Here is a 20,169-nt window from a genome sequence, read left to right as displayed (position 1 = left end):
AACAGTTGCCTGGTTATATTGATGCTCAATATCCCGATCACGTTTGTTGAAATGTTCCCTGTATGGCTTAAAACAGGCTCCTAGAGCATGGTTTAACCGCCTACACACCTTCCTTTTTTTTTCTTTTTCTTTTTTTTTTTTACTATCTATTAGGTTCCAAGCATAAAAAATACACGTGTCATTCTTTTATTACTCACATGATTTTGCTTATGTATATATGTTGGTTTATATTGATGATATACTAGTGATAGGGAGTGATCAGGATCTAGTTGCTCAATTGATGTCTAAATTATCTACTGCTTTTAAGATTAGAGATCTTGATGAACCTGATTTCTTTCTTGGGATTGAGACTATTAAATGTGATGATGGAATTCTACTTTCGCAACAGAGATATATGAATGATATCTTGAAACGCGCTGGAATGGCAGAGTGCAAAGAGTTGTCCATGCCTATCTCTATTTCAAAAACTGTTCCATTTAATGCAGACTTGTATGATGATCCTACGCAATACAGGAGTCTAGCTGGGGCGCTGCAGTATCTAACTATTACCCATCCCGACCTCTCCTTTGCAGTCAATCAACTATGTCAACACATGCATGCCCCTATAGTTTCACATTGGGAGCAACTAAAACGGGTCTTAAGGTATGTTAAGGGAACTGTCAGTTTTGGTCTACGTATCAGAAAGTCACTCTCAAGAGAACTTCATGCATTCTCTAATTCTAATTGGGTTGGCTGTCTGGAAGACGGAAAAGAACATCATGCATTCTCTGATTCTAATTGGGTTGGCTGTCTGGAAGACCAAAAATCTACTAGTGATTTTGCTCTGTTTCTTGGTTCCAATCTTGTGTCTTGGGTCTGTAAGAAACAAAGAACTGTTGCTAGGTCTTCTAGTGAAGTAGAATATAAAGCTCTAGCAGATGTCTGTGCTGAGCTAATCTGGATAGTCTCGTTGCTGCGTGAAATCAAGGTGACAGGTATCTTTGTTCCTAAGTTGTGGTGTAATAACCTTGGTGCTACGTATATGTGTGCAAATCCCTTCTTTCATGCCCGTACCAAGCACGTGGAAATTGACTATCACTTTGTTCGAGATAGAGTTGCTTCTGGAGACATTCACGTTAATTTTATCTCAACAAAAGATCAACTTGGTGACATATTTACAAAAGCTTTACCTAGTCCCAGATTTTTCTTTTCTTACAGACAACTACATGTTACCAATATACCATGTGCTTGAGGGGGAGTATTAGGACTCTATGTATTTGAGTCACATTATGACTTCATATCCTTAGTCTCCCAACGATTCTCTCTTGTATATATTCCCTCAGTTTGTACAGTTGTAGTAATTTTTCATCTAATACAGTTATACAGTTCTCGTCTTCATGAATGTTAGTAGATTAATTAGTCTCTGATGATGCCAGTACAAAAAAAAAACATATTAAACAAATAAATGACAATACCAATACTTACAGAGGTTGTAAACCAGTTAAAACATAAAGATTTGAAAATTTTGATATGTGATAAAAATAATGACTAAGAGTGTTAAATGACAAAACATTTTATATAATAAAGTATTTTAAAATTTGCAATTTGAAACTTTGAGGTTTATTGAATCTCTAATGTTTTCACCAACAGCACAATGCCAAGCTAGCTAAAGAAAACCCGTGTTGCTCAATGTGTTATCAAAAGCTATTGTATGCTCTAAGAAATATCACTGAAATTGATCTATTCTTCATAATAATAGAGTAGACTTAGTACATAAGGAATCAATCAATATTCATAGAAAAAAATAAATCAATTAGTCAATCTCGTACTGTAACACCTCCTAAAACCATGCTATTTAAAACCTTAAAACATGCAGATAACTTAAACCAAAACACTAAACACAGCGGAAGACTGAAAGAGAAGATATATATAAAACGAGGGAACGGGGTGCTATGCCACGCTCACCCAGGGGTGAACGCACAGGCTAAATCTGCATTGTTTAAAACCTACAACCATCCAACCGAGTACTACGTCTATATTAGCTCACAGGACACAAAACATAAAGGGGAAACTATGCTAGCTGGCACTAGACCGAGCACTCGTCTAAGCATTACCTGAAAGAAGCATATAAAACATGGGACGATGCCCAGTCAGTGAATAATGCTGGTAACCCACCAATACATGTGAAATATCATACATAGATAAGATATAAGTTTGTAAAATCATTTTTGAAACGGAATACATATATATAAGTCCAAAACCAAGAGTAATAGTCAACACAAGACTCAAACACTCTCAACAAGAACACGGGAACACATCCCAAGACTACAAAGAACAACAACGACTCACAAGAAGTCTCAAGGTACAATCTATCATCACACAATATATTACTACCCGACATGCATCACTCAAAGGAATAAAGACACAACAAACGGCGACACATGCAAAGGCAACACATGCCTTTGTGACTACACACGTCACAAGAAGAGAACTCACGACAACGGCTACACAAGCCCTCGTGACATCACCCATCACGAGTTGATATGCATTCCTTATGCCCGGTTCCAACCTTATGGCTACCCCCAACCTTATATCTAGTTCCAACTGTAACACCCCGAAAATTTGAAACTTTTAAAACTTATATAACAAAGGTAATTTCTTATTAAGTCCCAAAAGTAAGCATAGGAGTACGGGGTGCTATGCCACACCTGAGTTAGGGAGCTCAGGTGCACAGGCAACTAACTAAAATCCCCAAAGTAAAGTCAGTACATAAGCATGGCACGCAGGCTGAAAAGAGGAAACTAGCTACACTACGCTTCAGATCTCTAGCGCGCTCCTGTGTCTACTCCTCTGTGTCTGAAAGCCAAATATATCTGTTCAGCGAGAGATGGTGGTAACCCACTCCAACGTGTTGAAATATATTATAGATAGATATATATATAGATATACGAAAATCATTTTGAAGCAGGAAGATATGCACTTAAGAGACACTAATTTAAAAACCAGGAATGGACTCAGCAAATAAGGGTAAGCACAATAATTAGAGATAACAGTTAAGTAGAATCATCATAAAGAATACGCAACTAAAGTCACAGTCTATGCCCATATTAATCATCATTCTAATCATCATCCAATCATCATTCAATCATCATTCAATCGTCAATTGTGACACATAATCACACTGCTCTGGCGCCACGGGACCAATCGCATGCCCCGAACATGAGGGTTAATGCGTATAGCATTAACACGGCCCCGCAGCACCCTACCTCATACCGCGGCATGAAGGGAGTTGATCGCAACCAACCCATAGAGGACCGCTGACGAACTCAACGTCGGACCACAATCCGACACACCGCTGACGCGCACAGTCGGTGGACCGTGATCCCCTTTACAAGGGGGGACTTACGACCCTACACACCGTTGATGCGTACAGTCGGTGGACCGTAGCGGATCAAGCCCGATACACCGCTGAGCTAGACTCAGTCGGTGGGCAAAGATCCTCGGAGGCTACGGCCCTACACACCGCTGTCCCATCACTCGGTGGATCGTAGCCAGCCGTAACCCTACACACCGCCTAATTACTCAGGTCGGTGGACTACAGCCTTCCTCGGTTTATTGGCCCTACACACCGCCTGGCGCGTCCAGGTCGGTGGGTCATAGCACCGAGGCCCATGTGGAACGCAGCCCAAGAGGTGAATCAATTCGGCCTTCAGCCAACTTCTGAGCCTTAGCTCAGGAACAATCCATTTGGCTTTCAGCCACTTCTGAACCTTTAGTTCAGGAACAATCCATTCGGTCTTCAACCGACTTCCGAACCTTAGTTCGGGAACGATCCATTCGGCCTTCAGCCGTCTTCCGAACCTTAGTCCGGGAACCACCCAATTGGCCTATAACCACAATGGGGGATCATGCAACACATAACACATAGGAGCACGTAAGAGCATATCGGGAGGGGAAAGACATATAAATAAACTTACGTGTGATCATTCACATACTAAGAATAGTCCTAAAGGTTCATACAACTTCTACCTAGGTCAACGGGTTACCAATTCAACTAGCATGCAATCCCTAAGACTCATTTAACCTACGAACTGTACCCAAAATATCAAACTAGACTCAAGCACGATAAACGGGGTCCGTTGGGACACCATGGGGAGCGGGGAACTTCAAGCGGGGAAGCTGGAGACCCGGGGTGGGTAACGGACCAGCGGGTAGCCGGTGGGTGGGGGATCACCCGCCGGAGATCACTGCCCGGCAGCGGGTTGCCGGTGGGTGGACGCCTGCCCGGCGCCTGCCCGCTGCCAGGCGGTGATCTTCGGGCCACGGGTAGGTGGCGGGTACACCTACCCCCCACTGACTCTTTCATCACAAATTCGTCCTGGGATCCTTTGTGGAACCTGAAACCGTGCTTAGACACTTTTAAACGTAATTAACGACACTACGTAGTCAATTAATGGATCAAAAGCAAAAATCATGTATAACGACACATCCTATCATGACTTCTAAACATAAACAACACCCGAACATGCGAATTTCCACCCAAATATAAATCAAGAACATTACAATACAAATTCCCAATCCATCCTAGGGCTCTAATCCCACCCAAATCATCAAGATCATAACTTATCTTTAACATCAATAAATATCAAGAGTTGTCAAGGATTATCACATCAATATCAAGAACTTCTGTTCAACATCAAGATCATCAAGATTATCAAGAATGCACATAGATCATCTTATCAATCATCAAGAACATAACACAAGTAACATAGAAGAATTTATCAAGATACAAGAATGTAGAGAGAGGCCAAAGAAGGATATTATAACGAAGAAAATAGGCTTTGTTGAGAAATGGGTTACCTCTTAGCCTTAATTAATTTCCTTGGCTATGAAGGGTATTTCTTTAAGATTTCTTCTTTCTTGATTTCTCCTAAGGGAATTCTTAGAACTTCTTGTGTGGTGAGAGATTATTGTGGTGTAAGGTCTAGGTGCCTCTTATGTCCCTATTTATATATATTTAAGAGTGCTAATTAGGGACTAAGTGGTATGGGTTTGCTAATTCTATTTCCTATAGGACTAGGGGATTGGTTTTATGGATAAGGGTCCTTGGACTATGGTGGACCCCTCTTTAGCTAATTAATGGATTTTAATTCCCTTTTGAGGGTGAGTAGTTAATTAATTAATTTTGTTTAGGGGTCGTAACACGGGGTGTTACACTCTCCCCCCCCCCCCCTTACAAGAGGCTTCATCCCCGAAGCCGGTGTGTGGATCCATTCTTTCACCCCTAGACGTCGCGTATTTTGGCCTCCCGATTAGGAAGTGTGGCCCTGCGCGTTGTCTTTGCTGGGGTAGACTGGATTTCTGGTGAAGTGGTGGTTGGAGAGTTTGAGTCTACCTTGGTTTCCTGCTCCCAAACTGGATGCCCCGTGAGTGCCCAAGATGGTCTCGATTGCTGCCACCCTTTGATCAAAGGCGCGTGTTGCGTGAATTAGGGCTGAGAACCCTTCATCCATGATTTGGTTCTGTCGGGTGAGTTGTGCGAGGATGCGCTCGTTGGTGGTTTCTTCGTTTTGGCCTCCCGGGTTTCTCCTTGCTTGTGTGGGAGCCGGTGGTTCGGGCTCGCTATCCTCCTCTTGTTCCTCATTTCCCCCACATTATTGCATTGCCCATTTAAACTTCTTGTTGGAGATATCTAGTCGATCAACCAACTCCCTCCGTTCCTCTTCAGGTTTAAGGCAAACTTCGTCGAGGGTGATGTATTGTCCCCCTTCGATGCAGTAGATATCATTGCGACGGAGATTCTGGGCATTGGAAACCATTCCGTTTGCGGTCATGACCTCAGTGTGGCTCAGGTCTACTCCCTTTTTCTCCATGATCCAACTTAGGATCATCCCGTAGGGTAGGCTAAGCCGGTTGCTAGTCTTGCAAAACTCCATGTGTTTCAATATAAGGGCCGGTAGGTTGAACTTGATTTTGTGTTTTAGGAGGTAAGCAAAAGTGCATTCTAAGCTTCCTACATCTTTGCTCTTGTTATTTGTGGGCAACAGGCTATCAGTTACTATCATGACTAGAATCTTTTGCTCTGCGGTCAACCATTTCCTGTTCGGCCGAGTGCCGAGGTGAAACCTTCTTCTCTCCCGAGTAGGTACCCGAGGTAGTCCTTGTACCCCATGTTTTGGGTACCAATCCATCCTTTCCGGTCGTAGTCTGACACACCCGTGGTGGTCAGTTTTAAGAGTTTGGCCAAGCGTCCTTCGGAAAGTATGATTTCATTGCCTCGGACTTTAGCGGTGATTTCTAGTTTATCGCCCTTCTTAACGACTACCAAATGATGATAGAACTCTCTCACCAATTCGAGGTATGTGTCCCCTTTAATGGTGAGGTACGTGTCCAAGAGTCCTTGAAATTTAAGCATATCGACCAACTCCGGAGAGAATTGGTCGGGTTTGAGGGCTTTACCTCCGATCACCGTGTAATCGGCGTCGTTCCAATCCGGGGTTCGGATTCTGAGGGGCTTTTTCGGCATTCTTTAGCATTTTCCGGTGAACTTTTCGGCGAGCTTCGGCGAGATTTTGGCGAGGGTTCCGGTGGTAAGGCTTCTCCGAGGACGACGGCTCTCGGCGTGGTTCATCTTGGCGAGGCGGCGGGGATGCTCGGCGAGGTATGGTGGTCCAAGGTGGAGCTTGAGTTATGCGGTGGTGGTGGTGTGTGGCAGCGGGGGAGGCTCGGGTGGTCGACTGGCGGTGGTGGCGTTGCGGGCTGCTTCCGGGGTGACGGCGGTGGGCGCTGTTTGGGTGGTCGCCGGGGGTTCGGTCGGTGGCGGCGGTTGATGGGGTGGTTTGTTGGGGTGATGGGGTGGTTGTGGCGTGGCAGCAGAATGAGTGGGGGAGGAAGAGGGAGAGAGAGAGAGAGAGGAAGAAGAAGAAGGAGAAGGGTTTTTGATTTGGGGGTTTTGGGGTTTCTAGGGACTTATAGCGGCTTAAGAAGGGTTTTGTTCCCTTAAGGTTTCAAGAAACACTCATGGCTTAGTGGTTTGGTACTTGGGTTTATAAGTGGGGAACCTAAGGTTTAATTCCCATTGGTAACATAGATTTTTTTTGTTGTGTACTCTTTGTCTTTTTCCTTGTTTTGTCTTCTAGTGGTAGAAGATTGGTTTGGTTCCCCCTTTTTTTTTTTTTTTTTTTGTTGTTGTGGGTAGTCTCTCCTTATGCTAAGTTATTTTGATATTATTTATAATAATTCCGAAGTGGCTAAGCTAAACAAGTAATTTTACTACGAGGGTGGTTACAGGGAGTTCTTCAGTTTATCCTAAACAGAACTTATCTCCTTGGTTTTCTTCTGGTGGATTTGCATGATCTTCGTCTTCTGGGGCCATGTTTCCTTCGTCGGGGTTGCCTTCGTCCTCGAGTTCGGCTTGCGTGCGTCTCATGACGAATATTTTTCCGGGGGCACTGTAATTTCCTTGATTGTTTGCGCCTCCGCGTTGCCCTGTGGCCATAGGGCGTGAGCTCGAGGGTTGAGTGCAGTAGAAGGCTTTGTGCCCTTCTTTCCCACAGTTGAAGCATCGTAAGGGATTCCCCATGCAGTCCCTGCCCCTATGGTTTTGGTGGCCTTTTGGGTAAGGGAAGCATCCTGTATTAGCTTCGTTGTTTCTTGGGGGTGGCCTCTGTCCAGTGGGGTTGCTTGGCCTTGTGTTGATGTCGGCTCTCGTTCTTTTCATTGGTGGTGCCCCTCCTCCTGTGTTCCTCTTTCGAATCTGATCTTGAACCCCACGTTGTAGCAATTGGATTCGGTAGAGATTGGCGGCACAAGAGTAATCTTCGTTGAGGGTCCGGGGTCCGCTTACTATTAGTGCTTTTCGGGCTTCGAAGTTGAGACCCGATATAAACCTTTCTATTTTGGTTGATTCCATGGGGACTAGCTCTGGCGCGAAGCGTGCCAGTTCGAAGAATCATTTATGGAATTCCGTGATGGTAGTTGTTCCTTGTTTTAGGTGGAGGAACTCTTCGTGCATGGAAGCCTTTACATGTGTCGGGTAGAATCGTTCTCGCAGGCGTGTTTTCAGGTTTTCCCAGTCGAATCTTGGTTCTTGTCTGTAAGTGGGCCCTTCGTGGATCCACCAAAGGTCTGCCTCGTGTCTGAAGTAGAACGAGGCTATCTCTACACGTCGTTCTTCCAGGCATTCCACCAACCTCAGAATCTTGTCGAAGGTCCGTATCCATTCTTTGAGGGTGGCGGGGTCTTCTTCCCCCGAGAACGTGGGTGGCCGATGGTTTGAAACTTGTCGGGCGACTTCTGCGTTTGTATTTGGTGGAGGGGGTGGTGGCCTGTTGTTGCGGAGGCTAAGCCGCTTAGTGCTTGGGCGACCTGGGTGAGTTGTTGTAGGGTTTGAGTCAGGGGTCGTGTGTGGCGGGTTCCGGAGTCCTTGATTGTATTCTGTTTGGTGCCATGTCGCTCGATCTATAGAGCCAATGTTTATAATGATTTAGAGAGTTGTACTTTTACCTTGGTGTGATAAGTGAAGGGGAGTTCTTTAAATTAGGGAGGGATTAAGGTGAGGGGAGGTTAAGTGTAGGCTTCACAATCTCACCGCGCGTCCTAAGATTCCTGAGTCCTATGTTCCTAAATACCTAGAGTTCCAGTGTAATGTCCTAAGGTCCTTAAGAGTCTTATCCCTGGATCAAACTTAGGCTCTGATACCAACTGTAACACCCCGAAAATTTGAAACTTTTAAAACTTATATAACAAAGGTAATTTCTTATTAAGTCCCAAAAGTAAGCATAGGAGTACGGGGTGATATGCCACACCTGAGTTAGGGAGCTCAGGTGCACATGCAACTAACTAAAATCCTCAAAGTAAAGTCAGTACATAAGCATGGCACGCAAGCCGAAAAGGGGAAACTAGCTACACTACGCTTCAGATCTCTAGCGCGCTTCGATGTCTACTCCTCTGTGCCTGAAAGCCAAATATATCTGTTCAGCGAGAGATGCGGGTAACCCACTCCAACATGTTGAAATATATTATATATTATATATCTATATATATATATATATATATATATATATATATATATATATATATATATATATATATATATATATATATATGTATGTATATATAGATATACGAAAATCATTTCGAAGCAGGAAGATATGCACTTAAGAGACACTAATTTAAAAACCAGGAATGGACTCAGCAAATAGGGGTAAGCACAATAATTAGAGATAACAGTTAAGTAGAATCATCATAAAGAATACGCAACTAAAGTCACAGTCTATGCCCACATTAATCATCATTCTAATCATCATCCAATCATCATTCAATCGTCGATTGTGACACTCAATCACACTGCTCTGGCGCCACGGGACCAATCGCATGCCGCGAACATGAGGGTTAATGCGTATAGCATTAACACGGCCCCGCAGCACCCTACCTCATACCGCGGCATGAAGGGAGTTGATCGCAACCAACCCATAGAGGACCGCTGACGAACTCAACGTCAGACCACAATCCGACACACCGCTGACGCGCACAGTCGGTGGACTGTGATCCCCTTTACAAGGGGGGACTTACGACCTTACACACCGTTGATGCGTACAGTCGGTACACCGTAGCGGATCAAGTCCGACACACCGCTGAGCTAGACTCAGTCGGTGGGCAAAGATCCTCGGAGACTACGGCCCTACGCACCGCTGTCCCATCACTCGGTGGATCGCAACCAGCCGTAGCCCTACACACCGCCTGATTATTCAGGTCGGTGGACTACAGCCTTCCTCGGTTTATTGGCCCTACACACCGCATGGCGCGTCCAGGTTGGTGGGTCATAGCACCGAGGCCCATGTGGACCGCAGCCCAAGAAGTGAATCAATTCGGCTTTCAGCCAACTTCTGAGCCTTAGCTCAGGAACAATCCACTTGGCCTTCAGCTATTTCCAAACCTTTTGTCCGGGAACAATCCATTCGGTCTTCAACCGACTTTCGAACCTTAGTCCGGGAACGATCCATTCAGCCTTCTGCCGTCTTCCGAACCTTAGTCCGAGAACCACCCAATTGGCCTATAACCACAATGGGGGATCATGCAACACATCACACATAGGAGCACGTAATAGCATATTGGGAGGGGAAAGACATATAAATAAACTTACGTGTGATCATTCACATACTAAGAATAGTCCTAAAGGTTCATACAACTTCCACCTAGGTCAACGGGTTACCAATTCAATTAGCATGTAATCCCTAAGACTCATTTAACCTATGAACGGTACCCGAAATATCAAACTAGACTCAAGCACGACAAACGGGGTCCATTGGGACACCATGGCGAGCGGGGAACATCAAATGGGGAATTTGGAGACCCGGGGTGGGTAACGGACCAGCGGGTAGCCGGTGGGTGGGGGATCACCCGCCGGAGATCACTGCCCGGCAGCGGGTTGCCGGCGGGCGGATGCCTGCCCGGCGCCTACCCGCTGCCCAGCGGTGATCTTCGGGAAGCGGGTAGATGGCAGGTACCCCTACCCCCCACTGACTCTTTCATCACAAATTCGTCCCGGGATCCTTTGTGGAACCCGAAACCATGCTTAGACACTTTTAAACGTAATTAACGACACTACGTAGTCAATTAATGGATCAAAAGCAAGAATCATGTATAACTCATCTTATCACGACTTCTAAACATAAACAACACCCGAACATACGAATTCCCACCCAAATATAAATCAAGAACATTACAATACAATTCGCAATCCATCCTAGGGCTCTAATCTCACCCAAATCATCAAGATCATAACTTATCTTTAACATCAATAAATATCAAGATTTGTCAAGGATTATCACATCAATATCAAGAACTTCTTTTCAATATCAAGATCATCAAGATTATCAAGAATGCACATAGATTATCTTATCAATCATCAAGAACATAACACAAGTAACATAGAAGAATTTATCAAGATACAAGAATGTAGATGGAGGCCAAAGAAGGAGATTATAGCGAAGAAAATAGGTTTTGTTGAGACATGGGTTACCGCTTAGCCTTTATTAATTTCCTTGGCTATGAAGGGTCTTTCTTTAAGATTTCTTCTTTCTTGATTTCTCCTAAGGAAATTCTTGGAACTTCTTGTGTGGTAAGAGATTATTGTGGTATAAGGTCTAGGTGCCTCCTATGTCCCTATTTATATATATTTAAGAGTCCTAATTAGGGTCTAAGTGGTATTGGTTTGCTAATTCTATTTCCTATAGGACTAGGAGATTGGTTTTATGGATAAGGGTCCATGGACTATGGTGGACCCCTCTTTAGCTAATTAATGGATTTTAATTCCCTTTTGAGGGTGAGTAGTTAATTAATTAATTTGGTTTAGGGGTCGTAACACGGGGTGTTACACCAACCATTACCTCCAGGACCCCTATACACCAAGTTCAACCCTATTCCTCCGGGAACCGTCGTTCCCCCTCCAACAGTCCCTCCAACAGAACCACCGATTTCATAGTACACGAGGGTACCGATCACACATGGCAACACATGCCCTGGATAACACATGTTATCCCAGAAATAAACACATGAATCTTACACAAAGGCCACAGCTCCATAATCACGCCATGGCCACCACGAGGACCACTGCAATACCTTGGTAACTAGTAGTGTCCCATACCACTAATCATGCAATCCAGGTAAAGCCACACACACAACACACCTCAACAGGAATCAATCAACGGATCACAACGAAGATATGAAGCCATACTCAATCAAGGAATGGGTCACAGCCCAACAACAACAACGATGATTAACACAAGTTATCATCAACCAATAACAAGGTACAAACAACACACAGGCTAGCATTCAAACACCGAACTAGCATGCTCATCAAACGGGTAAACCGAAAGTAGTTCCGAAGAACACACAAGACTCATCACGGTTCAACGAAACACAATGTTGAACACTTAGCATGATTCAAGACATCAAAACCTACATGGATTCCTACCATATAGTTCTAGACATATGAAACATCAAGAAGACACTCAAATAGTTCCACAAAAGAACATCTGGAAGTCAAAAGACCAAATACCGAGTCAAAAGAATCACGGGGAACAAATCCCCCAACAAGCATATACTGTAACACCCCGAAATTTTTAAACTTTTGAAGCTTATATAATAAAGGTAAATTCTCATTAAATCCCAAAACATAATATAAAGAGTACGGGGTGCTATGCCACACCTGAGCTAGAGAACTCAGGTGCACAGGCTAACTAACTAATATCCTCAATAATGTAAATGCATAAGCATGGCACGCAGGCCGAAAGGAAACTATCTACTACTACGCTCCAAGACTCTAGCGCGCTCCAGTGTCTACTCCTCTGTGCCTGAAAGCCAAATATATCTGTTCAGCGAGAGATGCTGGTAACCCACTCCAACGTGTTGAAATACAATACATATAGGCATATATATAGATATAAGAAAAACCATTTCGAAGCATGAAGATATATCCTAAGAGACTCTAGCTTTTAAAACGGGGAATAGACTCGACAGATAGGGATAAGCACAGTCAACTGTCACATAATTCACAAGCACAGGGAACGGACTCGACAGATAGAGATAAGCACAGCCAATAGTCATAACCAAGCATATACGGTTTTCTAGCATGTATCCTATGGTCACACTTTCATAACATTCGTAATCATCAAACCATCCATATCTCATCACATAGCACACTTTATTGGCGCCACAGGCCCAATCGCATGCCCATACATGAGGTTCAGCACATATAGCTCTGACACGGCCCCGCAGCACCCTGCCCCGTATCGCAACACGGAGGGGTCGATCGCAACCGACTGATGAACCGCAGCTCATCATAATGTTTGATCGCAACCAAACAGGGGACCGCAGCCCAAGAGTAGTCATCTGACCGCAGCCAGGAATATGAACCGCAGCTCATGTAAAACGTTTGATCGCAACCAAACGGTGGACCGCAGCCCGAGAGTGTAAATCTGACCGCAGCCAGCTTCTGAACCGCAGCTCAGGAATAACCAATTTGATCGCAACCAAATTGGGGTATCATGCACACATAACACATACCAAACACATGCAACCCACATTGACACATTGGGAAGGGGGAGAAAGCGTATAACGAAACCTATGCGTGATTATCCACATACTAGGAATAATCCTAAGGGGTTCATACTTCTTACACCTAGGCCAATGGGATACCGATTCCACTAGCATGCAATATATAAGACTTATTCAACCTACGAATGGTACCCGAACATCAAACTAGACATAGGCACAATAGACGGAGTCCGTTGGGACACCACGGGGGTCGGGGGAACATCAAACGGGGAAGCCGGGATCCCGAAGTGGGAGAATTTCCAGCGGGAAGCCGGTGGGTGGTGGACCACCCGCCGGCGACCAGTCTCCAGGCAGCGGGTGCCCGGCGGGCAGTCGCCTGCCCGCCGGCTGCCGGCTGCCGGCGACGACTTTTCCGGGCAGCGGGTAGGTGGCGGGTCCCCCTACCCCCACTGACTCTTTATCACAATAAACGTCCCGGGATCCGTTGTGGAACCCGAAACCATGCTTAGACACTTTTAAACGCAATTGATGATACCACGTAGACAATTAACGGATCAAAAGCAAGAGTCATATAGCACATATCCTATCATGACTTCTAAACATAATCAACACCCGAACATGTGAAATCCCACCCAATTATATCAAGAATAACACAATACGAAATTCCCAATTTTAACCTAGGGCTCTAATCATATTCAAATCAATAAAATCATAGTTCTTCTTTTAATCATCAAAACATCAAGATTCATCAAGAACATCACATAATCATCAAGAACCTCTTATCATCATCAAGATCATCAAGATCACACATAAAATCATCTCGCAGTCGTCAAGAACATACCATCAATATCATAAATGATTCATCAAGACACAAGTATAGAGAGGAGGCCAAAGAAGATAATTATAGCAAGGAAAATAGGTTTTGTTGAGACATGGGTTACCTCTTAGCCTTAATTAATTTCCTTGGCTATGAAGGATCTTCCTTTAAGTCTTTCTTCTTTCTTGATTTCTCCTAGGGGAATTCTTGGAGCTCCTTGTGTGGTGAGAGATTATTGTGGTGGGGGTTCTAGGTGCCTTCTATGTCCCCTATTTATATATCTAAGAGTCCTAATTAAGGCCCAAATACTATAGGCTTGCTAACTCTATTCCTTTTAGGACTAGGGGTTGGGTTCTTAGAGGTGAGGCCCACGAACTATGGTGGGCCTTTTCCTAATTAATTATTGTAATTTAATTCTTTCTTTGGATAATTGGTTAAATGATTAATGGGTTCTAGGGGTCTTAATACGGGGTGTTACACTCCCCCCCCCCCCCCCTTAACGGGAAGCTTCGTCCCCGAAGCTTGGTCCCTGCCGAGTGACTTCTTCTTGGTTACCTGGCGTGAAGAGTTCGGGGTAGCGTTCCCTCATCGCGTCCTTGCGTTCCCATGTTGCTTCCTCGGCCCCATGATTGGTCCAGAGGACTTTTACCATTTCTATGGCTCCACGACGGGTGGTTCTTGTCTTGGTGTCCATGATTCTTACGGGTTTTTCTTCGTATGCTAGTGACTCGTCGAGGTCCACGACCTCGGGTTGTAGCACGTGGCTTGGGTCGTGCACGTATTTCTTTAGCTGGGATATGTGGAATACGTTGTGTACCCGTTCTAGTTCGATGGGTAGAGCGAGGCGGTAGGCTAGGTTCCCGACTCTTTCTACGATTTCATAGGGGCCGATAAATCAAGGGCTAAGCTTTCCTTTTCTTCCGAATCTCATTACCCCTCGTGTGGGTGAGATTCTCATCCAAACCTTGTTCCCGGGGTTGAATTCGGCTTGTTTTCACTTTAGGTCGGCGTAGGATTTCTGGCAGTCCTAGGCAGCCTTCATTCTTTCTTGGATGTGCATGACTTTAGTTATGGTGTCTTGTAGGTATTGGGGCCCTAGTGTTACCGGGTCGACCATGTCTTCCCAACATAAGGGGGTTCTACACTTTTGTCCGTATAGAGCTTCGTAGGGTGCCATACGAATGCTTGTGTGGTAGCTGTTGTTGTACGAGAATTCAATGAGGTCTAGATGTTCTTCCCATGTCCCTTGAAAGTCTAACACGCAGGCTCTTAGCATGTCTTCGAGAGTCTGAATGGTTCTCTCAGTTTGGCCGTCAGTGGTGGGGTGGAAGGCAGTGCTTAGTTTTAGTTGTGTCCCCAAGGCTTATTGCAGCGATTTCCAAAACTGTGAGAGGAACCTGGAGTCTCTATCGGACACAATGCTTCGGGGAATTCCGTGGTATTTCACCACCCGGTTCAGGTAGGCTTGGGCCAGTTGTGTCATTGTCCATGTTTCCTTCATGGCAATGAATCGTGCCGTTTTAGTCAGCCGGTCTACTATGACCCAAATTTTATCCTTGCCGGTTTTTGTTAGAGGTAACCCTCCGACGAAGTCCATGGATATGGAATCCCACTTTCCTTGTGGTATCTCAAGGGGTTGTACGAGTCCCTTGGGCTTTCATTGTTCGGCCTTCACCCTTTGGCAGTTCAGGCATTTGGCCACGAAATCCGCAATTTCCTTTTTCATGTTGGGCCACCAAAACGACTTGTTCACATCTTGGTATAATTTGTCACCCCCTGGGTGTACTGAGTATGGGGAGTTGTGTCCCTCTTCCAAGATTTGTTGTTTTAAGGGGGGATGCGTTGTGGGCACCCACCACCTAGCTTGGTAGCGGAGACTGCCATCTTCGTGTATTTTGAAGGGTCCTTCCTTTCCCTGGGTTAGGTCGAGACGAATTTTATCTAGTTCCGGATCCTGCTGTTGTCCCGTTTTGATTTCTTCGAAGAGTGTGGGTATGATTTGGGTGTTGAATAGGTGGATCTCGGGGTGGGTTTGATTTTGCTCTATTATTTCCAAGTTTAGCTTCTGGAAGTCTCTATACAGCTGGTCTGGTAGGACCCAGGTGGCGTTGAGGGAGTGGTTAGTCTTCCTGCTTAGGGCATCTGGCACGATGTTAGCTTTTCCCTCGTGGTACTGGATGTCTAGGTCGTAGTCTTTTATGAGCTCTAGCCACCTTCGTTGCCTTATGTTTAGGTCTTTCTGGGTGAAGATGTATTTTAGGCTTTTATGGTCTGTGTAAATCTTGCATTGTACTCCGTATAGGTAATGCCTCCAAATTTTCAGTGCGAATACGATAGCGGCTAGCTCGAGGTCGTGGGTGGGGTAATTTTCTTCGTGGGCTTTGAGTTGCCTAGATGCGTACGCTATCACCTTGCCTTTTTGCATTAGTACGCACCCCAACCCCTTTTTGGACGCGTCAATGAAGACCTCGAACCCTTCCACCCCGGAGGGGATGGCTAGTACGGGTGCCGTGGTTAGCTTATCCTTCAATTCCTGAAAGGCTGTGGCGTAGTTGTCGTCCCATCGGAAGGGGGTCTCCTTTTTCATGAGTCTGATGAGAGGTTGAGCTATCTTGGTGAAGTCGGGTACAAACCTCCTGTAGTAGCCAGCCAGGCCTAGGAAGCTTCGGACCTCTGAAAGTGAACTCGGTGTGGTCCACTCCTTAACGGCATGGACTTTGGCGGGGTCCACCTTAATTCCTTCTTTGGTTATTACGTGGCCCAGGAAGGCTACGCTGTCTTTCCAGAATTCGCATTTGGAGAACTTGGCGTATTGCTGGTGTTCCCTTAGAGTTTGTAAGGTTATGCGGAGGTGCCTTTCATGTTCTTCATTGTTTCGGGAGTAGACTAGGATGTCGTCAATGAATACAATGACGAAGTCATCCAGATGGGGTCAGAATACTCGGTTCATGAGGTCCATGAATATGGCGGGTGCGTTGGTGAGTCCGAAGGGCATTACGGTAAATTCGTAGTGGCCGTAACGTGTTCGGAAGGCCGTTTTCTGAATGTCCGGTTTGGCCACTTGTATTTGGTGAGATCCGGATCTTAGGTCAATTTTTTAGAACACCCCTGCCCCCTTAAGCTGATCGAACAAGTCATCGATTCGGGGAAGGGGGTATCTATTCTTTATTGTGACTTGATTAAGTTCCCTGTAGTCGATGCACAGGCGCATGCTCCCGTCTTTCTTTTTAACGAATAGTACTGGTGCTCCCCATGGGGAGGTGCTGGGGCGGATGTAACCTTTATCTAGTAGTTCCTGAAGTTGCGTTTTCAGTTCCTTCATTTCTTTTAGCGCTAGCCTGTATGGTGGTTTAGAGACCGGGACGGCGCCAGGTACGAGGTCTATTGTGAACTCGACTTCCCTGGCCGGGGGTGCTCCGCGAATCTCGTCTGGGAAGACGTCGGTGAATTCGTTTACTACTGGAATGGTTTGTGGTTCGGGTGTCTTGGTGTTGAGGTCCTCGACCGAGCATAGGAAGGCCTCGCTTCCTTGGTTTAGGTATTTCTTTATTCTCACCATGTTTACAAGTTTGATCTCTGGACCTTGGCGGGTTCCATGTGTTAGGAATAAATTGTAATAGATTTTGATATGCCATATTGTAAATCATAGATCCCCAATTTTTTTTTATTAGACTAGTCGAGTCATAGACCAAGAAAGGGAAAAATAAATTCATTAGTTGAGGAAATGGATGAAGAAGATATAAAGGCTAAAATCAAGAATTTGCCTAGTGAAAATGGCAAACAAACGAGGAAGATGTATGCGTATGATATTCAAGAAGAAATCCCTCAAATCCCGAAGAAGAAAGAACGTGACTTAAAGTTTGCATGAAGCTATCTTGAAGATCAAGCATCTATGGAAAGAAAGGAGTACATCAAGTGAAACAAGAAGATAACTAAAAGGTTGTATGGACGAGTTGGAAGAAGTTTGAAATATTATGTGCAAGGTCATAGGTTCAAATCTCACATACCACATATTTTAAAGAAGCCAAGTTTAATTCCATCAGATAAAGTATGAGGCGATGGTTTGGCCGAAGGGATGCAATGATATTTCCATATTGACTTGGCCGAAGGGATGCAATTTGCAAAGTCAGGATGAGATTTCCAAATTAAGTCAATGGGATGAGATTTTCATATTGACTTGGCGATGCAATTTGCAAAGTCAAAGAGGATGAGATAGTGAAAGGATGAAGTTTCCCAAATTGGTATCCCGAAAATTGACATAGGGATGCAATTTCATCTGAAGGGTTGAAGTTCGAAATTGAAGTTCAAATTGATATCTCAAAGGGAAGGCAATTTCAATTTGAAGGGATGAGATTTACAAGGGCTTCAATTCAATAAACAAGTAAGGGATGAGATTTCAACTGACAAATATAGCAAGGGATAGAGATTTCAATTGACAAATATAGCAAGGGATAGAGATTTCATTTCCCAAAATAGCAAGGGATGAAGTTTTACAAGGGAAGAGATTTCCCAAGTCAATTGAAGAGATCAAGTCTGGAAGCAGTATACAGACCTAGACACGAGAAATACAGAGGAAAATATAAGAAGAAGTCAATTCAAGAGACTACCTAGACACGAGAAATACAGAGGAAAATATAAGAAGAAGTCAATATAAGAAGAAGTCAATTGAAGAGATCAAGTCTGGAAGCAGTAGTCAATTGAAGAGATCAAGTCTGGAAGCAGTATACAGACCCAGACACGAGAAATACAGAGGAAAATACAAGAAGAAGTTGCAGAAGCAAAAATACTAGTCTAACTAGTAAGGGATTATATTGGAGATTATATTTTGAAGATAAAAATCCCAAGAGGCATGATCTACACCAGATGGAGATTTATGGGACGCCATTTTTGCGAAAACCTCAAGCTCAACTTGCAGAGAAATCTCTGACATATCTGCAACGTTATCTTATCCTCTGACAAAAGGCTATACAGCTAAGAGAAATTCAAAAATGAGAACGTTTCTCTCCAACGGAAATATTCTCATTACCAGCTATAAATAGATGAAGATTGAAGCAATGGAAAGCAGGGGTAAAAGAAGCAAGAACGCAATAGAGCAAGAACAGAGCTAAACAGAGCATACAAAATTCAAAGATAGCTTTCCATCTCACGAGCTTAAATTGATATATTCTTTGTGAGATAAACACTCAAAGTGATACAGAGCTTAGAAAAGAAATATCCAAGAGTGTTAAAATCTTCATCAACTTCAAGAGACTCAGCGCACCATCGAAGATCATCTACAGAGTCTCAAAGTTGGAATCAAGGCAAAACTTGTTTTTGAGCAAAACAAGGGAAAGGAGGAAAGTAACACGGAGTTGTGAAATCCTGGATTGTCACACGGAGCTGTGAGATCCGAAGCAGCAGTGTCGGAAGACATTGGACGTGATTAGTGCGGGCTTTGTGATCAAAGCACTAGATCACGGAAGATACGTTTCTACCAGATCGTAGAAGACGGGGGGAAAGTAACGCGGAGTCGTGAAATCCTGGGAAAGTAACGCAGCGACGTGAAACCTGAAGCAGCAGTGTTGGTGTCACTGGGCGTGATTAGTGTGGGCTTGGTGATCAAAGCACTAGATCACGGAATTCATTGTATCTTGGAACCAAGAAGTGGTGGATATAGTGAATTGGCTCTTGGAGAAAAGAGCAAGTGGAGTAGGAGGATTACACCACCTCGCGAACCACTATAAATTGCCTTGTGTTCTTTACTGCTTTCTTTACTTACTGCTCTTGCTTGCTTCTCACGAGAATAATCTTGACACGATCTACACACACACCGTATCGTTTATTAATTTCCGCTGTGCACCATACTCTAACAATCTAGTTAAGAGTTTTGGTTTATCTCTGGTTTACCAATTGTGGTACTGTGCTAAAAAGTTTGAAAGTCTATTCACCCCCCCCCCCCCCCTTCTAGACTTTCACCTTACCTCTTTTGGGACCAACAATTGGTATCAGAGCTGGTGCCTATCCGAGTCAGAATTTGTCTCTAATCGATACTAACAATTGGTATCAATGCCTGTAGCCTATTTGAGTCAATTAGTATCAAGAGTAGGTTGTCTATTTGGGTCAACCTTGTTTCTGACTGCTAGGCAGATCCATCTTACCCAGTGTGTGTAAATTGGATTATTTGTCTCTCGTATCCACCGAGAAGTTGAATAAAGATTTAGCTCAAAATCTATTATTCTCGCTTGATAAATTTGATGATTGGAAAATTCGTATGCAGGTTCATCTATCAGCTTTACACGATGAAATGTGGGAAGTTATTTCCACTGGCCCGATCG

The 20,169-nt window shown here is 44.4% G+C and overlaps 1 protein-coding gene across 1 annotated transcript; it reads left to right on the top strand.

The window, feature by feature from the left end:
• Nucleotides 1–217: 217 nt before the first annotated feature.
• Nucleotides 218–1,231, top strand: LOC109193920 (uncharacterized mitochondrial protein AtMg00810-like). Its single transcript, XM_019344746.1, has one exon. It carries the CDS (start codon nucleotides 218–220, stop codon nucleotides 1,229–1,231), a length of 1,014 nt encoding a protein of 337 aa, XP_019200291.1.
• Nucleotides 1,232–20,169: the final 18,938 nt, after the last annotated feature.

Source organism: Ipomoea nil, unplaced genomic scaffold (genome assembly GCF_001879475.1).
Source record: "Ipomoea nil cultivar Tokyo-kokei standard unplaced genomic scaffold, Asagao_1.1 scaffold1932, whole genome shotgun sequence".
Taxonomy (NCBI): domain Eukaryota; kingdom Viridiplantae; phylum Streptophyta; class Magnoliopsida; order Solanales; family Convolvulaceae; genus Ipomoea; species Ipomoea nil.
This window is presented reverse-complemented; position numbering and strand designations above follow the sequence as displayed.